General features: G+C 41.5%; 1 protein-coding gene across 2 annotated transcripts; it reads right to left on the minus strand.

Annotated features, from left to right (window-relative positions):
- Nucleotides 1–957: 957 nt before the first annotated feature.
- Nucleotides 958–20,803, minus strand: NDUFAF3 (NADH:ubiquinone oxidoreductase complex assembly factor 3). 2 transcript variants are annotated; one of them, XM_063427524.1, is made up of 6 exons: nt 20,699–20,803; nt 15,175–15,290; nt 7,680–7,872; nt 6,797–6,863; nt 4,830–4,930; nt 958–1,389 (listed from the first exon to the last, which is right to left on the minus strand). In XM_063427524.1, the coding sequence occupies exons 2-6, from the start codon at nt 15,264–15,266 to the stop codon at nt 1,297–1,299; spliced, it is 546 nt and encodes a 181-aa protein (XP_063283594.1). In that variant the 5' UTR covers nt 15,267–15,290; nt 20,699–20,803; the 3' UTR covers nt 958–1,296. The 2 variants fall into 2 exon arrangements, with proteins under 2 accessions (XP_063283594.1, XP_063283595.1); XM_063427525.1 differs by lacking the exon at nt 20,699–20,803 and adding an exon at nt 19,506–19,566.
- Nucleotides 20,804–22,735: the final 1,932 nt, after the last annotated feature.

The following is a 22,735-nucleotide window of genomic DNA, read 5'->3' on the forward strand; positions in this document are numbered from 1 at the left end:
CACTTACACGGACGATATAATTGTTGTGATACGTTTTACTGTTTTGAAACACTAATATTTGTGTTCAGCGAAGTCTCCCGAGTATAACAGTACGCCTCATGTACAGGTTTTATGGTGTTTTCAGAAGTTACAGAGTCAAATATAAGGCTTGCGTTTCATTTGCAATAGTATACAACCCAGGGTTATTGCAAATGGGGTATGTTCAGTCTTTTTTAGTAGCCACTTAGTCACAAACAGTGGCCAAAATTGGCATTCAAATTAGTTTTTTGCATTTTCAAATATTAACACTAACTTTGGCCAGTGTTTGTGACCAAGTGGCTACTAAAAAAGACTGGACTTACCCCATTTGCAATACCTTGGGTTGTCTTCTTTTGTAAATGGTATGCCATCATGGGGGTAAATCTCATACCTGGGCTACCATATGGTCTCAAAGGCAACGTAACCAATCTGGCAAATTTTAATGAGAAAAAAAAATGAAAAATGTAACAAACTATATTTGACCCTATAACTTCCCAAAACACCATAAAGCCTGTACATATGGGGTACTGTTTTACACGTAAGACATCGCTGAATACAAATATGTGTATTTTATTGCAGTAAAAGCAAACAGTATTTTGACATTCACAGTTAGAATGTCACGTATAACTAAGAAAATAAAAAAAAATCTTATTTTCTCCCATTTTTTAAAAATTGTATTCATTTAAATTATGTTTCATAGCTAAATATTTGATGTTAAATGAAAGCGCTGTTTCTCTTGAATAAAATGATATATAATAAGGGTGGGTGCATTTATTATGAAAGAGGTGAATTATGGTTGGACAGACATATAGTGCAAATGCCAGGTTTCATACCTGGTTCAATGCTTACCTTTTAGGACAATAATAAAACTCAGGTGCTTCAACCAGATGTGGGATATGTGTCCCTCCTATTGGCAAATTACACTCAATCACACTGATATTTAGGTATGTTACATTCTTTAATGCAAAGTTATATATGTACACTACACACAAACCAAGCACTCAAATTGTGATCTTTTTTGTTCTCCAGGTATAAGAGGAGACTCTTTTCATAGCATTAAAGTATGCTTGATTCTTTGTATCTCAATGTCGTTACACAGCGAGGAAGGCTACCTTTCCTGTGATGTCTGCTTTAAATAAAACACGATTACTACTACCCACTTTGATTATTTTGCACTGGTTTTATACCTGACTGGGTACTAAACATACCAGATGAAAATGTCTTTGGGTAGAGTAACTTTGTCGGTAATAGTCCATTTGATTATTTGATTCAATAATATTAAAAAGAGTTGGCGTTGCTCGGAGGAATTAACGCAGCTGCTGTCATGCGCCGTTCATTGGTTAGGAAGTTAAAGGTGGCACAAGCGTTGGCCTGTGGAAAAGAAAAGAAGAACACACTTAAGAGATCTCATAATATATATCTGAACAAAATGCGGATTATACTGGTACATAAGCATACACAGGAACTCTATGGGTCTTCCTTGAAAGAAACCGGAATGACAGATGAGTTCTCTATTCTTAAAGGAACACTTTACTGTTAGGAATGCAAAGATGTATTCCTAGCACAATGGTGTCCCTTTGGAACCGCCTCCCCATCCATGAAAGGGTTAAAAACCATTTAATTTACTAACCTGATTCCAAATATCAGCTGACAGAGGGGGTAGGGGACCTAATTCACGTTGAATGTTGTGCACAGATTAGGCCTTCCCCCATAGGAATGCACCGAATCAATGCTTTCATATGGAGCTTTGCTTGACGCTGGATGTTTTCATGCAAAGTGTGAGGATGTCCAGCGTCGTTTCACGAAGCCAAACTCTGTGAATCTGCAAAAAGTGTCTCTAATGGCTGTCAACTATATAACAGATAGTCTAAGCAGTGCAATGTAAACATTGCAGTTTCGATAAAGCTGCAATGTTTTTCATTGCAGGGGCACTGCACCTAGACTACTTAATTGAGATGAAGTGGTTTGGGTACCTATAGTTTCCCTTTAAAGGCTTTCTCCAACCCTTTTTCATGTTTGATAGCATAATGCCCTATTGGCATCATTCTATCGATCCCCCCTGCAAAAAAAAATAAAAAATTGTGAATGGGACTGGGAAGAGGGAGGACTTCCATCGGTCTGTAAGGAAGAAGCAGTTACATCTGTCACCAGCCTACAGTGCTTGCAGACGACAGATGTAATTTATGCACAGAATTGACATTAGGAAGTCCGTAACAGAGATCTGGGCTGCCTAAGTCACGTGTGCTCTGGGTGCAAATTGTCCGCAGCACACAATTAAAAATATCTCTGGATGTGCAATGTTTCAAACAGTGCGCTTGGTCCACTTCAAAAAACAGAAGTGGTCATGATGGTTGTAGTAACCCTTTAAGAGACATTTACAATATTTAGGCTCAGTTCTGTTAAAGGTCAATTTTAAATAAACTGATTTGAATTTCTTCATTTACCATTTTAACCCTGCTATACAGCGATTACCAACACATCCATAACAAAAATATTATAAAATACATTTAAAAAATTTTTATACAATGGGTCGTATTAATGTTGTTAATGCATATGTATTACTCAAGATTATATATCTATCTGGGACTTTAAGATTTATCTGTAAAATCTTGGGTAAAATTATGAAACTATTTCGAGAATTCATTTGGCAAGGGAAGAAAGCTAGAATTGATCTAAATATTCTGACTAATGAGAGAAAAGATGGAGGAGCATCATATCCAGATTCTAACATTCTGCATGAAGCAGTCATATTTTCACACTTTACTGATTATACTTGGGTTTACAAGACTCAAATTGGTTTGAAATTAAGAGAAGGGATATTTCCCCTTATAATCAATCACACTGTGGTGAATTCACCTTTGATTGAGCCCATCTAATACGAGTCTCCTGTCATTGTCTACCACATTACTTCGCCCACCCAAGCCAATACGCTAACTAGTGGAAAGCGAGAGGCTTTTTCCACAATGCAGGAGCATAACTTGGCCGCATTGAGCAGATGTTTGGTTAACGATTTTTTTTATAAAATCGAGAGGGGCCGTTATGTCTGATGAAGAATCATCGGGAGAGGTTGTAAAGGGAGTTTAGTGTCTAGGATGTCTTTCATTGTATCGTTTACAGCCTTCCAAAAAGTTGCCAACCTACCCGCACGACCACCAGATGTGTATATTAAAGCTCACTTCTTCCTCGCATCTCCACGATGTCAGGGAGCATACGGTGTAGTCTCTCAAGCGTTCAGCAACACCCAGTCAATAACTTGTAGAGAAGATTTTAATAAAGCCTACTGGAAGCGCTTGGTAAATTCAAATCTTACATATTATGGATAAAGGAGAGATCTTGCTCTTCTTCCAACGCCAGAGCAACATTGATCTTTCTAAGGATATATTATGTTTTTTAGGTATAAATAACTATCGGAGCAGAGTAAGGTCCTCCCAATTCAAAAAATGGGATTCTGAACTGGTTAAACATTATTTCATTACTGAAGAATTGTATTTGGTATCAAACATGTTTTTCAACACATACACTGCATTTCCATTTTGGAATTACACTATAAGCTTATATATAGATATAGAGGGTATTAAACCCCTATTAGTTTAAAAAAAGATTTCCTTAAATAATTCTTACATTTGCTGGCAGCATTATTTGGAAAAGGGTCATCTAATACATATATAGTGGGAATGTTTTAAGCTTTGTTTTCTTAAAAGTCATATTGACTGCTGTCTAGATAAATTATTTTCTTTCAACTCACTGTCATCATGTATGTTTTTATGGAATAGTGACTATCCTAATCGGAATAAAAGTTAGGATTATTTAATAGTCCATTTTAATGGCAGCAAAGATCATCATAGCTTGTAACTGAAAATCTTCAGATGAAATTAATTGGACAACAGTCTGTAACCAAGGAACGTATCGATATAAGATGGAACAAAGTTTATATGCCTCAAGAAGCAAAATGTAAAAAATTTAAAGAGATGTGGCTCTTTTTTGTAAATATAATTAAAAAAAAAATGGTTTAATTTCGATTTGTTGTAAAATATGTATGACCTAATATTAACTATGTAAAGGGACACTATAGCCACCAGAACAACTACAGCTTAATATAGTTGTTCTGGTGAGTATAATAGCTCCCTTCAGGCATTTTCATGTAAACACTGCCTTTTCAGAGAAAAGGCAGTGTTCACATTGCCCCTAGGGACACCTCCAAGTGGCCACTCCTTAGATGGCCACTGGAGGGGCTTCCTGGCTCAGGCCTGCACAGTAGGCAGCTCTGCAGTTTAGTGTCCCCACGCACTGCATGGAGATGCTGAATTTTCCTCATAGAGATGCATCAATTTAATGCATCTCTATGAGGAGGTCCTGATTGGCCAAAACTGCATTTTGCCCACCCCGTGCCGATTTTAGCCAATCCACTGCTTTCCCTATGGGAAAGCAGTGGATTGGCTAAAGATCAGGCCATTTTGATGATGTCACAAAGGGGGCAGAGCCGCGTAGCACTGGAAATGAGGTGAGTTTTAACCCCTTAAGGACACATGACGTGTGTGACATGTCAAGATTCCCTTTTATTCCAGAAGTTTGGTCCTTAAGGGGTTAAACTTTTATAGGGGGAATAAGGGGGGGAAAGCCTAAATAGTGGGTTTAGCACTATAGGGTCAAGAATACATGTTTGTGTTCCCGACCCTATAGTGATCCTTTAATATTCAATAAAGATTTATAAATAATAATAATAAAAAAAAATTATAAACAAGTTATACATGGTACTTAAGAAAATCACATGAATTTACTTAGAGAATCACATTATTTATTTAAATTCTTACCGTGTCTTGCACTTCTACAGCTACCCCTTTCTGTCTCATGGTCTTGAGAATGTTTTGATCCAGTCTCTCTACTCTGTCTCCAGTGCCTATTACTAGGATTTCTGGAAAATAAACAAATGGATGATTAGAACATTCTAAAATGTATCTTGATTTGGGTGGACAAAGATTTGCAACATCTAGGAATAAATCCGATAAATAAAAATAATAAAAATTAAGAATATACACACATGCACTGTTAAAAGCTCTACTATAAATAACATTTAAAGAAACACTTCAAGCAACAGTTTAACTTCTTAGTTAAGTACCATCGGTCGCAGCTCTCTGTTTTCCTGCAAACTCCCATTAATTATCCTAAGCCCTGCAATGTAGCTACTGAATTAAGCCCAGCGCTGCAGGAGGCAGAGGTGGAGAGCAGCACCCAATGAGGTTAAATGCTGGGGAGGGCTAAGGCACTCTTAGTATCATCCTGGAGTGTAATTTCTTAAATGGTGTGATGGCAACACAGTTGCAAAATTCTCCAATTTGGCTAATTACTCCTAAGTCAGGTGTTTCAACATAAATGCGTTTACCTATGGGTTTCAGTTCACTGTTTGGCATTTGAAAAGACTTGTGTTTTATTTACAATTTGTGAATGATTTGTGATTTCTCTTTTTCTTGTAAATGTCTCCATGGTAACAATGAGGAGGCACAACAGATTCATGTGACTCCCAATCTTACATGGGCTTGACCGAAAGTGACGCCACAGGGAGCAGCGATATATCACTTCCTGTTGCCAGGACTCTGCCCTTCCTACCAGCTAATTGGCTGGAATGAAATTTAAAAGGAGGAGAGGAAAAAACAGTAGCATTAACTGACTGGGGAAGCTTTTAGTGAAACACCGTTTGGATGAAGAGGATTTATGCATGTTTTTGTTTTCTTGTTGGATCTTTGTATTGTTAGAGTTTAATAAAGATTTTCTGCAGAATCTCCTTTGAGGACACTTCAAGTTCTTGAGCTATTACAAGGAACCTCAGGCATAATTGACACCAAAGCTGTTTATACCATAAGTCATGTTTTATTGGGCTCCTAATAAGGGGAGCAGGTTTTATTACTCCAAATTATTATTTAACCAAGCTTAACATTCTGAAAAATTGGTCTTGTATTCCTGTTTTATTTGGAAGCACTACAGAGCATTTAAAGGTAAACTTTAGGGCTAGGAAAACAAAAGTTATTTTCCAAGTACTAACGTTTCCCTTTAAATTCCGCCCCTACCGTCTCCTCCCCTCTCGTGGCGCTGGAAGGGTTAAAAAAAACCTTCTGTCACTTACCTGATTCCAGCACAGATGTACCTCGGCGCTGGGTCAGACACCACCTTTGCTGACGTAAGTTGGTGGGTTGGACCGAATGCGCATGCACCTCATGCGCATTAGGACGACCCCATAGAAAATCAATGCTCAATGCTTTCCTACGGGGTTTTAGAGTACGCTGAATGTCCTGAAGCATAGTGTGAGGACCTCCAGCATCAGTTAGGTGAAACCACCCAAAAGTGCCTCTAGTGGCTGTCTCGTAGAGGTGGAGTTAACCCTACAATGTAATTATTGCATTTTCTGAATAACTGGATTAATTACAAGTGCAGGGTTAAGGAAGAAGGTACTGTACCACCTTAAAGGTACAGAAGCAAATACAATAAAACCAATATTTTGAATGTTCTAATAAATGTGAATGTGATGATTTGCAGTGTATTTCACATCTTAAAGCAATATTAAACTATTTTTTGCTTTATTATTGTTTCTAGTTCTCATAAACCGTTGTCACTCCCTTTACATAAAAGGTGAGAGTACCGTATTTATTAGATTCATTTTAACAGCACTCCACTTTGGTTTGCACCACAAGTATGTTACACATAGTCGCTGTTTGGTGAGCCTTTGGTTTTGGACAAAACATACAGTTGTATGGAATCGATGGATTAAAAGTTTGAAGATTATTACCTATCTTGGGAACAATTAAATGGAACAAAGCAAGGCTTTCCAGAGAGATATCTTTATAGGATCCAACCTGCAAACAGAATATAAAAACAGCAATTACTTTTCATTTGTAAGCACATCTTTGGAATATGGACAAGTAATAAAAGGGTATAAGTGTCAATCTGACATTGATATTTATGATTGGTCGGTTAGGTTTCCCACTTTCAATCTGCAAGGTAAATAGTAGGTAAAATCTCATTTTTTCCAGTTGTAGTTTCTTTCTGATTCCACTTTCAAAGCAGTAGTAGCGGAATTTTTACATCCCCTTGTGAATCATCTCAGTCCTGTCTGCCTACATGTCATAACTTGCACCAGATACTACTTTTTTGATAACATGGTGGTATTCGTCATTACTGACATTCTAAAACAATGCTTTACAAAAAAACTAAATGAATAAAATAGTAGCTATGTCACATACTGAAAACGGCAACGCATTATAATGGACAATAACATTGTAGTAAGATTTTTACACAAATTGCAGATATTTGACATTTATCATATTCAGGAACTAAAGAGCCTTGTTTGTTTGTGTATTGTTTGGTTTCAATCCTAGGCCTGGGGAGTGTAAAGGACCCATAGCATACAAAAAGCTACTTTGTGTAGTCTGATTGGGGTAACACATAGAGCTGGAAGTTGTGTTACTCCCGAAAGCCCATGGTAAGTGTTAGATAGTAAATTGTGTAAATAGTACAGTTATTTTCTGCAAGGGAATTCATTTTATTTGCATTTTTACACCACTTAGTAAGTTAGATTCATATTGAGTTTTCTTTCTTTTTTTTTTATATAAACAAATTCCTTTAGACGTCGAAAGTATTCCAACATTAACCCCTTTAAGTAACTTACTCACATTCCACTGAAGTATTGCTTTAGGAATCACCACACAGGGTCCAATTACTCTGTCACCATTGATGATGAATCCCTGGCTGCTGAAACTGTCGACAATCATTATATCGGGAGAGTCTCTCTCTAGACGTGTCACTGTGGTCCTCTGGTAAAGTTCATCATCAGACGGTGAAAGTCGGTGACAACGTGATGGCTGTCTGTAGAGGAAAGAACAACTACTTAAGAGACAGGACAACTTCAAGTATCACTAAAGAACCAATCTCGGGCACCATAACAACTACAGTTTAATAAAGTAGTAATGGTGTCTGGAAGTCCTGTGTTGGGTGCCATTTTAACATAAGCAGTTAAATTGTACTCCTGGCCCCAGGCATCAATATGGAAGCCTTTCATTGGGGTGCTGGTGATAGGTTGAGAGCCAGGGCTGGTCTTAGTGCAAAACACCTTCACAGCAAAATACCTCCCATTCTTATTAACCCCAAAACAAAGAGATCAGAAAGTTTGATGAAAATACATTTTTTACTCACAGGTTAAACTCATAAGAGCAATAGAAGTATTATTAAATAAAACAGCAGTAAACAACGTTTGGCCCTCTTTAGCATGTAGCCAGTTCAGAGCCAGAATGGTAATCACTTGCTCTTATCCTACTTACAGTTTTAAGAGCAATGACTTGCTCTGGCAGTAAATATCCTACTTACAGTTTTAAGAGCAATGACTTGCTCTGGCAGTAGATATCCTACTTACAGTTTTTTTTTTTTTTTAATTCTTTATTTTTGTGTCAGCACCGAATGCGGCTCAAAAACAGTAGAAGGCCCACGCAGGGGCCGATCATTGACATATAGTACATTTCTTTTTACATAGAAACAAATAAGTGTGTACAGCATATATCATTTCTTAGCGCCGTTCGGTGTGGTTTTTAAATTTTAAAATTGTAGGGCACTTTAGGCCCTGTGTTCGAACATGAACATAAATTGAGTCCAGTCAATGCAATACTTGGCAAATTAACTTTTCTTTTAAAACCTTACAAGTTTTGTGCGGTTCGGGTGTCCGCGCTTCAGGGTCAACATTGTTGTGGTCGTGTGTGTCTCACTCAGAGCGGTTCTCATTGGTGTGTACCGGTTGTGTGTGTTAGAGCGTCTAGCTTGGCTTCAATCTGTCTTGGCAGCGGACGCCTCGTGGGTCAGACCCCTTTGGTCATGTACAGCTGTGTCCTCGTCAGGCGATCTCCCCTGAGGGGGCGATCACCTTGGAGGTGTCAGCAGCCTGTTTGTGGTGTTCGTCTCTGACGTGGGGTGGGTCCCTGGAGGACCGCCTGTCGGGTCATGTGCTTGAGTTTGTCTAAGTGCCATCGTGGGCTATCATAGCCTTAAGTGTTCTGCGCTAGATAACCTTAGTTTATTGCCCAATTGGGTTGCTCTGGGTGACTCCCTTTAGCATTCAGGTAGTCGTGAAGGTCGGTTTGTCCTCCCATGGTTGCCAGATTTTTTGGAATGTTTTTTCTGTGTTTCGTATTTGGGCTGTAAGTTTGTCCATCAGGTATGTGTCTTTGATTTTAACTATTACGTCATTGTCAGTGGGGACCGTGGGTTTCAGCCATACCTGTGCAAGGGCTCTCCTTGCTGCCAGGGTGAGTTTGTTCAGCAGTTGTTGTTCTTTCCTAGGGAGGCCGTCTGTTGGTCGGGACAATAGGATCGCCCAAGGGTCTAAGTCAATGGGGCGTGTGAGAACATCTGTCATCAGCGACTGGATTCTCTTCCAGTAATTGGTTACTTCAGGGCATTCCCACCACATGTGAAGGAAGGTACCTTTACCTCCGCATCCCTTCCAGCATGTGTCTGTTGAGGTTTTTCCCATTTTTTGCAGCTGAACAGGTGTGGTGTACCACCTCATAAGCATTTTGTAGGATTGTTCTTGTTGCGTTACACAGCGACGTTTTAGCCGTCGCCTCCCATATATCTACCCAGTCCTCTCCCTCTATGGCCCCCCCCAGGTCTGCTTCCCATTGGTGTATGTAACTGGGGTCAGTAGCTCCCCTTTCCGGGGCGCTGAGTTGCGCATAAATGGCCGTGATCAGACCCTTTTGAATCATTTCCGTATTACATAGTTGTTCGTAAAATGTCATTGGGGTCTGGGCTGCTTTTTTTACAACAGGGTTTTTGGCGAAGTCACGTAGTTGTACGTATCGGAAGAAGTCCCTAGTTGTTAAGGGTGCCATGGTTTTTAAAGTGTCGAAGGTTTTAAAGGAGTCTCCGTCGTACATATGCCCGTATCTTTGTATACCTGTGTTTTCTATCCCCCTAAAGTCTCGTGCGCTCAGCCCGGGCTCAAATGCTTTGTTCCGTAGATACGGAGTTAGCGGTGAGGGTGTGTGTTTTAATGCATATTTAATGGCCGTGAGATCCCAGATCCTTATGGAGTTAAGGATTGCCGGGCAAGTGGTGCGTAGTGGAGGTCTGTCTTTTTTGGGCACCCATATCCAGAACTGTGGGAGGTCTGTACTCATTAGTTTCGTCTCCAGGTCTACCCACCTATGTGAACCCTCCGGTGTGTGCCATGCTATTATTTGGGCCAGTTGAGCCGCCAGGTAGTATAGGTATAGGTTTGGGAGTCCCAGCCCGCCCCTCGTTTTTGGTCTGTACAGGACTAGTCGAGCGATCCTGTGCCTCTTCCGTGCCCAGATAAAGTCATCTATATGCCTCTGAAGCGTCTGTAGGTCTTGTTTAGTCACTTTAGTCGGTAGGGCCTGGAATAGAAACAACAGTCGTGGGAGCAGTGTCATTTTGATTGCGTGCAATCTTCCAATCCACGATATGGGCTTTTCATGCCATTTGTCCAGATCACGGCTGAGTGCCTGGATAGCGGGCGTGTAATTGGCGCTATATAGTTTCTCCGGGTCCGCAGTGAGTTTGACTCCAAGGTATTTAATGTCTGTTCTAGTGAATCTGAGAGGGTGGGTGTTTTTGATGTAGTTAATCCCCTCCGTGTCCATTTCTATAGGCATGGCCACAGATTTGTCTAGGTTAATCTTGTAACCCGAGACACTCCCGTAATCCTCCAGGAGTGCCACCAGTCGGGGCAGGGACTCCCTTGGATTGGTGAGAGTGACCAGGACATCGTCCGCGTATGCGGAGACTTTGAATTCTTCCCCCCCTGCTTGTATGCCTGATATGTGCCTGTCCTCCCTTATTCTCTGCAGGAGAGGTTCCAACGAGAGGACGAACAACAGGGGGGAAAGGGGGCAGCCTTGTCTGGTGCCGTTAGCGGGCGCAAATGGGGTCGGGGCCGTTCCCGGTACATTAGTCTGTGCCCTCGGTTCAGTGTATAGGGCTCTCACTCCTTTAACAAATGTTTCTGGCATGTGTAGTCGGTCGAGCAATGCGAAGAGGTAGTGCCATTGCACCCTATCGAACGCCTTCTCCGCGTCCAAAGATAGGATCAGAGAAGGCGTCCGGGTCCTCACCGCCCACCATATGACGTCCGCCCCTCTCCTGGTGTTTTCATACAGCTGTCGTGACGGCACAAAGCCAACCTGGTCCGGGTGGACCAGAGTGCCCAGTAGGGGGTTCAATCGCGTCGCCAGTATTTTTGCAAAGATTTTTACGTCAAAGTTGATTAGGGAAATGGGTCTGTAGTTTGCCGCTTCTGTCGGGTCCCTACCTGGTTTGGGTATCAGTGCTATATCTGCTGTGAGCATTTCCGGGTTGGGGTGTCCACCTTCCATCCATTCGGCGTACACTTTCGCCAGTTTTGGCGTCAGCGTTTCCCTAAACAGTTTATAGTAGGAGCCGTCGAAGCCGTCCAGTCCTGGGGCTTTGTTACCTTTGAGGGCCGTAATCGCCTTGTCTATCTCCTCCTCCTCTATGGGCGCCCCCAAGGTGTGTAGGGCCTCCGGGTTCAGTTCCGGCATGTGTGTGTTTGCTACGTAATCGGCTACCGCCTGTGTGTAATCCCTATTGTTGCTGTTTTGGTCTGGGGAGTGGTTGTAGATGTGCGCGAGGAATTCCGTGAAGATCTGGTTAATCTCCGTAGGGTTCTGGGTGATCTGCCCCCTTTTGTCTCTAATCGCTGTTATGGTTTGGAAGTGGGGCTTGGGGTTTAGTGCCCTGGCTAGTAGGGTGTCCATCTTGTTGGAGCGTTCGTAGTAGAGGCGTTTCTTACGGACTAGGTCTCGCCCCAGGTCCTCTACTGCTGCGGCTCTAATTTGATGTCGGAGATCCCTAAGGTCTTGTAGTCCCTGTGTCGTAGGGGATTGTTTATGTCTGGCTTCTGCCCTTCTCAGCTCCTTTTGGAGCCTAAAGAGGGTTTCTGCCCTTTGCTTCTTCCGACGGGTTGCAAGTTTGATGAAGATGCCCCTTAGCACCGCCTTATGAGCGGCCCATATCGTGGATTGCGTCAAGTCCGGGTCGTCGTTGTCGTCGAAATAGGTCGAGAGTTCGCCCTGTATAAGTGTCTCAATCTCTGGATCTTTTATGAGCGAGCTATTCAGTCGCCACTTCCATGGAGGTTTAGGACCTGGGAGTCTGAGAGTAATTTCTACATCTGCGTGGTCCGACCATGTAATAAGATTGATGCGCGCAGACTGTACCCATGGTATCCCGGTCTGATTGACCAGGAACATGTCTATACCGGAGTATGTGGAGTGCGCTGCCGAGAAGAAGGTGTAGTCCCTCTGTCCCGGGTTGCGCAGCCTCCAGGAGTCGAGTAATTTCGTCTTCTGTATAAATTGGGTGAGGAGTTTGTCTTGGCCCCTCGTGTTCTGCGTCCTTTGTCCGCCAGTCGGGGTACTACGGTCTACTGTGGGGCAGGGTGTAGCGTTTAGGTCTCCCCCCATGACTATGATTCCGTACGGTAAAGCGTGGACTATCGTGTGAAGTCGCTCCCAAAAATCTGGGTCTGGCTGGTTGAGTGCGTATACGTTGATCAGGTGGTATGTGGTGGCGTGTATCGTCCCCGTGAGGATGATGTACCTGCCCATAGTGTCTGTGCTCGTCGTCTGGGTGGCGAAGGGGCATTTTTTATGCATGAGTATTTCTACTCCGTTTTTCTTTACCAATGCCCTGGAGGAGTATGCCCTAGTGTATAGGTGGTCCGTTAGTTGGATCCGGGCTGAGCGCAGGAGGTGTGACTCTTGGACAAATGCTATGTCAGTTTTTTGTCTTTTTAATTCCCTCATTAACAGACGTCTTTTAGTTGGTGTGTTTAGGCCATTAACGTTCAGGGAAGTAATTTTCAGTGTCGCCATGTTATATGTTACTGTTAGGTCTCTATTGGCCTTGATGCTTTGGTTCCGATACCTACCCGCCGTGCGCCCCTTCGAGCCTTGATGTTAGGGTGACCTCCTGGAGGTCCCTTGGGTTTCTGGGGCCCTGGGCTTTGTGCCGGGCTGGGCCGGTGAGGGGGGAGGGAGGGGGGATAGGATTTGGTGGGAAAAAGGGGGGGGGCAGTGGAGAGGTGCAGTCAGGGGGAGGTAGTAGGGAGAACTACCTTGGTTAGGGGATGCTGGGGAATTCCCCGGTCTTATCTAACTTTGCCGGGTATCTCGGGGGATGGCCACCCGCTCCGCGGCAAAATATTTGGGCACGGAGGGGGCGGTCAGTCGCCGAGCACCCCGACATCGGCACTATGAGCAGGGTTATCTTTACCCTTGACTCAAATCCCAAGAACGTCTGTGTTTCAGGTCGTGTGTGTGTGTTCCGACATATACATTTTTATCCAACAACATTATATACAGTAGTAATCCAGACATAGAATAAAACATAGGTGCCATAAAAACATTTATTTAAACCTCTTTCTGTCTACAGAGTCTACAATTTCCCAGCTATCTCCACTGTGTAATTTACATGAAGGATTAAATTCCTGTCCCAGCCTTCCGTCTTACTGCCATTTGGGCCCTAGGGCCCATGTGTTCCCGTACACCCCTAAGGAGGGAGGGGGTGATTCATGTGGTCTATCGTGTGCCTACTAGTGTCGTCTTCCTCTGTCCCTCTCCCAGTGAGGCTGTAGTGTCGTGTAACTTAATGTGTGTGTTGGTGTCAGAGTCCCTTTTCGGTTCGGTTATGAGATGGGATGTATATGCCTGTGTGCTCCCTTCTGTGTACTTTCTAACCTTATCTAAATCCCGATTGGCCCACAACAGTGAAATTTGCAGTATACGACATAAGGTATAAAACTTGCGTATCTGGTCAGGTAGATGGTGGGTACCGCATTCTAGGTTCCTCCCCGGCAGTGTAACAGGTGACCTAAGTCCATAGGACTGATGGGTCTTTGCGCTCAGGGTGGGTGGCAAAGTCCTGTCGAGTGTATAGATTTTATTGCGGCTGTGTTCTCTCTCCGGCGATGGATCTCGTCTGGATCGTCGGTTGCCCTCTTCTGCCTTTCGCCGTTAATTCAGCTTTCGGTGTTCCTTATCTTTCGGTCTGGCTGTCGGGTTTTTGCGCGTTTGTCGTAGCCGGTCGCGCTTGTCCATTCTGTGATTGTCTTTATGCCTTGGATTGTATTGGGTGGAGTTGTCATTCATATTTGTTGTTTTTGTACGTTTCTCTCCGTTTTTTATTTTTTTATTTTTTTTTATTTATTTATTTATTTATTTTTATTTAATTTAATTTAATTAAATTTTTTTTTGGGGGGGGGGGGGTTTGCGTTGCTTTCGTTTCTTTGTTGTTTCGTTGAAGGGACGTCAAGTGCAGTGTCTATTTATTCCTATCTAGTTCTTGGTGTGGCAGTGTGGAATGTCCAGGACAGCTGTCGTATAACTTTACTTTAACTTTTTGGCAGGTGGATCTCCAAGAGTTTCTATGTTAGGGGTTTTGTAGTCCCCACTATTGCACGATGTTGTCGCACAGTGGAAAGAGGGTTGAGCTGCGCGACTGTTAGGGTGCGTTGCCTTCTAGAGCTGCGCCGTCTCTGGGTATCAAGCCCATTGCTTGGGTGCCCCTCTGGGGGATGTGGAAGTCCACCGGGACCTCGATGCCTAACTCCCGAAGGAAGGTATTTTTGGGGGGATTTGGTCGGGTTTGTTGCGTGTTGCTGGGCGTTTTGTGCCGGTCAGGGTGCAGAGCTCTCTGCTTAAGCGGCCATCTCTCGCCGCGGTCAGGCCACGCCCTCCCCTACTTACAGTTTTAAGAGCAATGACTTGCTCTGGCAGTAGATATCCTACTTACAGTTTTAAGAGCAATGACTTGCTCTGGCAGTAGATATCCTACTTACAGTTTTAAGAGCAATGACTTGCTCTGGTAGTGAAGATCTGAGGTATTTTGAGTTGTACTCATCAGCTCCTATAAAGTGTATGTATATATGCACAATAAGGTCATTCTAAAACACTGGTCTTTTTATTTATAAGATTTCTGGCACGGTCTAACACATTTCTTTTTGTCCCATTTTGTACCTCACACAAAGTTTTGTGAATCCCTGCAGATTCATTGCTGCCATCAATAGAATAATAATTTTGAGCGCCTTCATCTGCTTTTGTTCACATCCTATTTAATGTCAGCGAGGAAACTCACCTTGTGTATGCTGCAAGAGCAGAAGCACACAATTTCCACCGTGGTAAAGAGGAGCGTAGCATAGGAAGGCCAAGAGTTGCTAAAGTAGCCATGGCCCTATTCAATCTCAATTAATCCTGCAAGAAAACGTAATTCATTTAATAGGTTGATATGTGACTCCTAAAGATCAAAACAGTGAAACAAAAAAAATCTGAATCATGTAGCCCTATATATACATACAGACAACTTTTCACTGATATGTTGTTATATTGCTTTGATTTACTAGGTTCTAGTGCTGACAGAATTTAAATGATAGATTTAATAAACAGAAAGGTATGATATAAAATACATGCCGATTATTATTAATTTTTTCATGGATAATACAACAACAGAAAAATGAAAATGTGCAGAATTACCTAACACAAACAAAATCTTATTTTTTTAAAAAAATGTATATATAAAATAAAATACCAGGAAAGATACATTGAGATTTCTCTTATTTTCAAGTATGACCTGGGTAGCAAATATAATTAAAAAAAAACTAAAAATCTCGGTGAAGGCTTTACAATTGAACATTTCCGTCTAAATACATTGATAATGCAAAAATATCATGTACAAAAAGCATTCCATCATATCAACAGAACTACACAGCGCTAGTAGATTGGCTGCTGTAAAGTATCAAGAACCATAATGGTGAAATTGGTACAGATTAGAGTGACCAATGTATAGCAGGTGAGCACCAAGTTAATGACCTGGGTATGACAATCACAGATTTCTTATTTAAAAGAAGAAAAGACTACCACAACAAAAGGACATAGTCTTAAATTAGAGGGGCAAAGGTTTAAAAATAATATCAGGAAGTATTACTTTACTGAGAGAAAATACAGAAAATAAATCCAAAGGTTGTCTAACTAAGAGACAACCATGAGGAAAAGTACCCAGTCCAATTCCGATAGTAAATGTTTAAGGGAAAAAAATAATAAATAACTTTATTAAGGTATATAGTACAATGTATACATAAAGTTCCAATCTAAGTAGATAGAGTCAACCAAAAAGAATAACCCACCATCAAAAATAGAGATAGAGAGAGTGGCTAAATAATAGCCTACTATATATAATCCTTCTAAAAAGAAAGGAAAAAAAACCTAAAACTAAATGATGCTTTGGCTGAGGGTATAGAAGCGCTAATAGGGGTGAAGAGAATAGGTGGAGAGAAGTGGGTAATAAGATGTGTAGGTTGAATATGGAAAAGACCATAGTATCGTATTCACATCTCCCCACATAAAGTAGACTCCTCCACAGATAATCTCCCTCTGTGCTCTAACCCTACACTCCTGGGAATCCTTTCAGAACGTGAAACCCTGATTACTGATAGGATTACTAAGACCGAAGACACAAAAATACGTTGTATCGGCACATTTGACACAGGATGGGATGTTATGTTAAAAACTTTTCAAAAATTCTGGCCTATCCTATACTCTGACAAACACCTCAAGGAAGTATTGCCCCCCTCCCCTTCTATTACAGCACGGAGGGGGAGAAATTTAAGGAATATGCTAGCACCCAGTCATCTCCAGACTACTGCACCTTCTGGTTACTTCCAGAAGTACCTACCAATAGGCACATTTCAATGTGGCCGTTGCAGTGCTTGCCCCTTTATCAAGAGACACTCCAAATTAACCACTGACAGTAGTGGTATGAGGCAATTCAAACCTCGTTCCTTTTTTAATTGCCTAACCACAGGAGTAATTTATTTGTTAATTTGCTCCTGTGGTTTAAAATACGTAGGCAAGACCTTCCGTCACTTTAAATTTAGGATACGCGAGCACGTGAACTCTGTCAGGAGACATCTAGAGACACCCGTGTCGAGACATCTGCATTTACACCATAACCACTCCTCTGCTGGTATTCGGTTCATGGGCCTTGAACATGTTCCACAACCGCCACGCAAAGGGAACTGGGATTTGAAATTGAGACAGAGAGAAGCCTTTTGGATTTACCAATTAAAAACCCTGTCACCATCAGGGCTTAATGAAGGCTTCTCCTATTCCCCATTTATTTGACAAACTGATTTCCAATGATATTTCTAGTTAAGTTTATTCACATATGTATATATCACTTTAATACTGATACTTTAAGATTTTCCTTTATTTATACCCTATTTTTTGAATGGAGCATTGACTTGTTTAATCTGCTTACCCACAATTATATATACTGTTCATGCCATCTGCAATTGGTACATGTACAGTTTGCTATGTACATGCATAACTTGTTTCATTTGTTTGCTTACCATTATATACACTGTTCATGCCGTTTGTAATTGATACATGTACAGTTTGTTACATCAATACTGGCACAACTAGTGTAATTTGGTTATTTACAATTATATACAGTGTATATGCCATTTGAAACTGATGTAGGTACAGCTGGTCACTTACATCAGTACAGGCATAACACAATATAATTAGCCGGATATATAGCTTCATCTGCCAATTTCTCTTCGGTGTCATATTTATTTTTGCAGATATACAGTGTACCTAACATTTTTTATGTTGATATGTAGTATTACAATCAGGTACCCTATGGGTTAATCCTGGATCAAATTTTGGGTACTCTATGGGTTAATCCTGCAATGCTCTCAGTCCACCCGATCGCCGAATGAGTCACGCAACGGAGCTTTTAGACACGCCCCGTTTGCGTCATTAGCGGGACGATCGGTGATTGGTGGACTCACTAATGCCGGTCAAATAAGCAGGGTATAAAACAGACTGCCGGGCTAGCTGCACTTGCGTTACCCCTGATGACGGCGTGTGGAACACGCTGAAACGCGCGTCGGGTTTTAGCCATCACTTCACTCACGATTTGAGCACTTTGCACGGATGATCTCACATTAATTCTAACTCTTGGAACCTTCTCTATTTTTAGATTGAGTTGAGATTAGAACACCCTCGAAGGTGTTTCTTTAGGAGTATAGGGTTTAGCACAGAGAGTGATTGTTTGCTGGGAGTTCAAAAGTGGGGGGAGAGGTTTATACCTTATGGTTGGTTTTTATACTTAACCTATACGCCTATATACGCCTATGTACCTACCTCTCTCCTTTATTTCTCCCCTCCTCTCCTACTGCTTGTATACCCTTAGCCCAAGCACCATTTAGTATACCTCCTTTCTTTTTTAGAAAGGTAGTTTTTTCAGTAGGCTATTATCTAGCCACTTTTTATTTTGTGCTTGGTCTCTCCCTTTTCTCTCTGTCTCTCTCTCTATTTAGATTGGTTACCATTAGTTTTTATTTATTTTTCAGTTTTGTGTATTTTTCTATTATAGATTGAGTCTAGATTAGAACACCCTTGAAGGTGTTTCCCAGGAGTGTAGGGTTAGAGCACAGAGGGAGATTATCTGTGGAGGAGTCTACTTTATGTGGGGAGATGTGAATACGATACTATGGTCTTTTCCATATTCAACCTACACATCTTATTACCCATTTCTCTCCACCTATTCTCTTCACCCCTATTAGCGCTTCTATACCCTCAGCCAAAGCATCATTTAGTTTTTGTTTTTTTTTTCCTTTCTTTTTAGAAGGATTATATATAGTAGGCTATTATTTAGCCACTCTCTCTATCTCTATTTTTGATGGTGGGTTATTCTTTTTGGTTGACTCTATCTATTTAGATTGGAACTTTATGTATACATTGTACTATATACCTTAATAAAGTTATTTATTATTTTTTTCCCTTAAACATTTACTATCGGAATTGGACTGGGTACTTTTCCTCATGGTTGTCTCTTAGTTAGACAACCTTTGGATTTATTTTCTGTATTTTGTTTCATTACCCTAGGGTTACCCCCTTTTACCCAGTCTAGGTGACCATTCTTTGCCTAAGAGACGGTAACAGGGTAGAGTTTCTCCTCCCTGTTTTCTGGTCTCTCAAGGTCTCATCTATACTACTTTACTGAGAGGGTAGTGGATGCATGGAATAGCCTTCCAGCTGAAGTGGTAGAGGTTAACACAGTGAGGGAGCTTAAGCATGCGTGGGATAGGTATAAGGCTATCCTACCTATAAGATAAGGCCAGGGACTAATAAAAGTATTTAGAAAATTGGGCAGACTAGATGGGCCGAATGGTTCTTATCTGCCGTCACATTCTATGTTTATATTTTAACCTGTGAACATCACAATATGTCTTTGTTAGCTAAACTGACCAGTTAAAAACATACTAAGCAGGTAAAGATTTAGAAATAACCGGCTCACATCGACATATACATGTTCAGAAAATCACTATGGAGCAGCAATAATTAAAATGTGCAATCCATTGTCAATTTGCCATCTTATAGCTTATTAAATAAACCCCAGTGCACCTTTACATGTATATTTGGCTACAGTATTCAAGGAGGAATGTCCAACAACATGCATTCTGAAGAATAAGAGGATATTACAGGGATCAAAACAAATGAAGCTTATTGAATCAGTTTGTGTGCATAGATCAGGCACATGAAGTCTCACTGTTCAATTCTCTGCAATTTAGAAGTTAAATCACTTTTGTTTCTTTTTATGCAGTCCTAGCCACACCTCCCCTGGATGTGATTCACACAGCATGAAAAAATGGTTTAATTTTCAATCCGAGATTACCTTCCTTTAGAAATGTGTATCTCCTCCTCTATAAATTGAACTTTAATCACACCAGGGAGGCTTCTGTAGGGTCTAGTAAGCTATTAACAGAAAAGGAGATGAGAAATTCTAAATTAAACAGAATGTGCAATAAAGAAAGTTTAAACATTAGAGCTCTCTTTACAGGGAAGGTTTATCTGCAATTCACATCCATTAAAGTGTGACTCCGGCTACATAATCAAAGTGATTTAACTCCTAAATGACAGAGATTTGAGCAGTGAGACTGTAGTAACATGATCTGTACACCAACACGGTTTCATTAAGCTAACGTTGTTTTGGTGGCTATAGTGTCATTTTAAGTTAAGTTTTGGATGCTAAAACTTTATTAATGTGATGCACAAATCCTGAATATGGTCCTTACAAGAAAACAAACAAAGTTTTTAAGCCTCACGATATCTACGATTCTGTTGGAATTTTCAAAGAAATTCCAACACAGTTAAACATAACTTTTCAGAAAGATTATTTCTTTATGAAAAGCTCAGAACTGAGACTGCTGCTTGAACAGGGGCTCAAGGTATTACAGTACGATTGAAGGAATGCCAAGCACACATATACAGCTTTTCTCTGTTGGTGTCCAAATACAGCCAAAAATTCAGGGGCAACGTTCTAAACGTGGAGCAATCACCATGGCAACCAAGAGAACATTTGTATCGCTTGCTGCACTTTTAAAAACTTTAAATACTTTTATAAATGGTCTTTACCTAGTGTACAAGAAATTCGCTGTTTTACTGACACAACTGCCTGAGGGAGGTTACTATAACCTGATAATAACAAATGTGCACATGTAAGGCATGTGTGGAAGGATTTAATACAGCATCAGTGCACAGAAATTAAACCGTTTATGAACCCACACACTAAGTATGTATGACAGTATTACACCTACCTAGTAAGGATCCGAACACAACTTGGTAAATATTAAAATGACATTTGTCCTTGCACACACAGCATGGTAGCCTGGAACTGACATTTATCATAGAGACATCACAAAAATCCATGAAGCTCCATTGGGCACGAAGTGTAAATCACAGCGCCCTCCCGTGGACAGGAGGTGAATGCCAGCTAGCAGTCATAACAGGGGATTTGGCAATGCCCAGAATGTTTATTATGTTTAGAATTTGCAATAAAGGCAGTTTAAACATTGGATGACTCTTTACAGGAAATGTTTGATAAACAATACTTGGGCATTCGTTATTGTCCGAGATTCGGACGGTAATTTCAGCTTTTCGTTAATTCTTCAGATAAACAAACTAATGAATAGAAATTTCAAATCAACGAAAACCGAATTTCAGTATTTGTATGTTTAGTTTATTACAAGGAGGGTTACAAGGAGGGAGCTACTCCCTCCTTGTACTATGTGAATATAGAACACTTCCTAAACCCCACCCATGTCCCTGTCATTCTTTGAGGGTCAATATTACTCCCATATGAGCATAATGGGGGATTAAAATCTCCCAAATGCCCCTATTCGCAATGCCGTGACTAGGGGCATGTCTACTCACTGTTGTAAAAAAAACAAAAAAACACCAAATCCAATAAAGGGAGACCTAGCACAGGTCCCCCATGCCACCATAGTGGGGCATCTATTGCAAAAATGAACTGGGGGGACATAGTGTCCCCCCTCAGCCCCCACCTATTGTCTACCTCCTCCCTGGCCCCCACCTATGAGTGGCGTGTGGGGGCCCTAAAATAACAGAAGGTGGGCATACTGTCTCCCTCCCAACCGCCACCCATGAGTGGCAGGTAAGGTCCTTAAATGAGAAAAGGGAGGGGACCTACTGTCCTACTACAGCCCCCCCCCCCCTCCCTCTGTGAGTGGCTGATAGGATCCCTAAGTAACAAGCGAGAGTTAACCTTTCCACCCACCACACCTGTATCCTTCTATATTGTGATTTATTGTCCCTCCTGTCAGGACAGCAGATCATTCTTCATACCACTGGGCAGCACATTTTACATGTCACTCATCAACATGTGTCCAGGAAATCACTATGTAACAAGCAAACCCTGTTCTTGCCTCTTGTGCTAAAGCATAGTAAATCCCCAGATCTTCTTGGACTACAACTCCCATGATGTTCTGCCCACCCTACCCTCGTCACTTCCGGTGACGCGGCCGCACCAGAAATGATGAGAATCAGCTGGAGGGCAGTGTGAGCACACGGTAGCAATAAGATATAGGGAGCACTGTGGGAAATTGAATGCACACACTGTGCCTGCTCTAAAATCATCAGCTGGGGAACGGGGGACACAGCGCTTGTGCAAAGATTATCAGCTAGGGAACGGGGGGGAGATGTGGTGCCGCACTGGCACCCGATAACCAAGCGATGTAGGGAAAAACCATGGCACAATCTGCACACGCTGCAGAAGACTGCCATCGGCTCCCCACAGCTGAATCGCAGGATCGAGTAGAAAGACCTCACAGTGCAAATTTCCATCAGATATCCTCACCCGTTACTGTGCACTTATTAGACGGGGGCATACATGAGATTGGGGGCTTTGTGATAAATGGTCGGCAGTGTATTAGATGTGTGCAACCCTAGCTTGACAACAATTTTTTTTTCCAGAGATTGTAAAGCTATGGCATATTTTTTTGCTACAAATGCTTAGCCATCCAGACACTCACCAGGGATGTAAAAAAAGACTGCCCCAATCTCTCCGAACCCTTGTCTGTCAGTATTATTGCACTCCAGTATGAGGCAATTTCCCCAATCTACGTGTCACTGTAACCCCTGCCTTTATGTGCATTGTGTATGTATAGTACTCCCAATTCTTTTTTATTTTTTTATTTAATACTGTGTATGCATGGCTCCCACAATCTTTGTGTCTGTCTGCTGTATATGTGTGGCACGTCAGTTTGCATGCACTGTGTCTCTTATGCTATTAACTCGAACCATTTTTTATTTATTAATTTTTTGTATTTGACAAC

Source organism: Pelobates fuscus, chromosome 7 (genome assembly GCF_036172605.1).
Source record: "Pelobates fuscus isolate aPelFus1 chromosome 7, aPelFus1.pri, whole genome shotgun sequence".
NCBI lineage: Eukaryota > Metazoa > Chordata > Amphibia > Anura > Pelobatidae > Pelobates > Pelobates fuscus.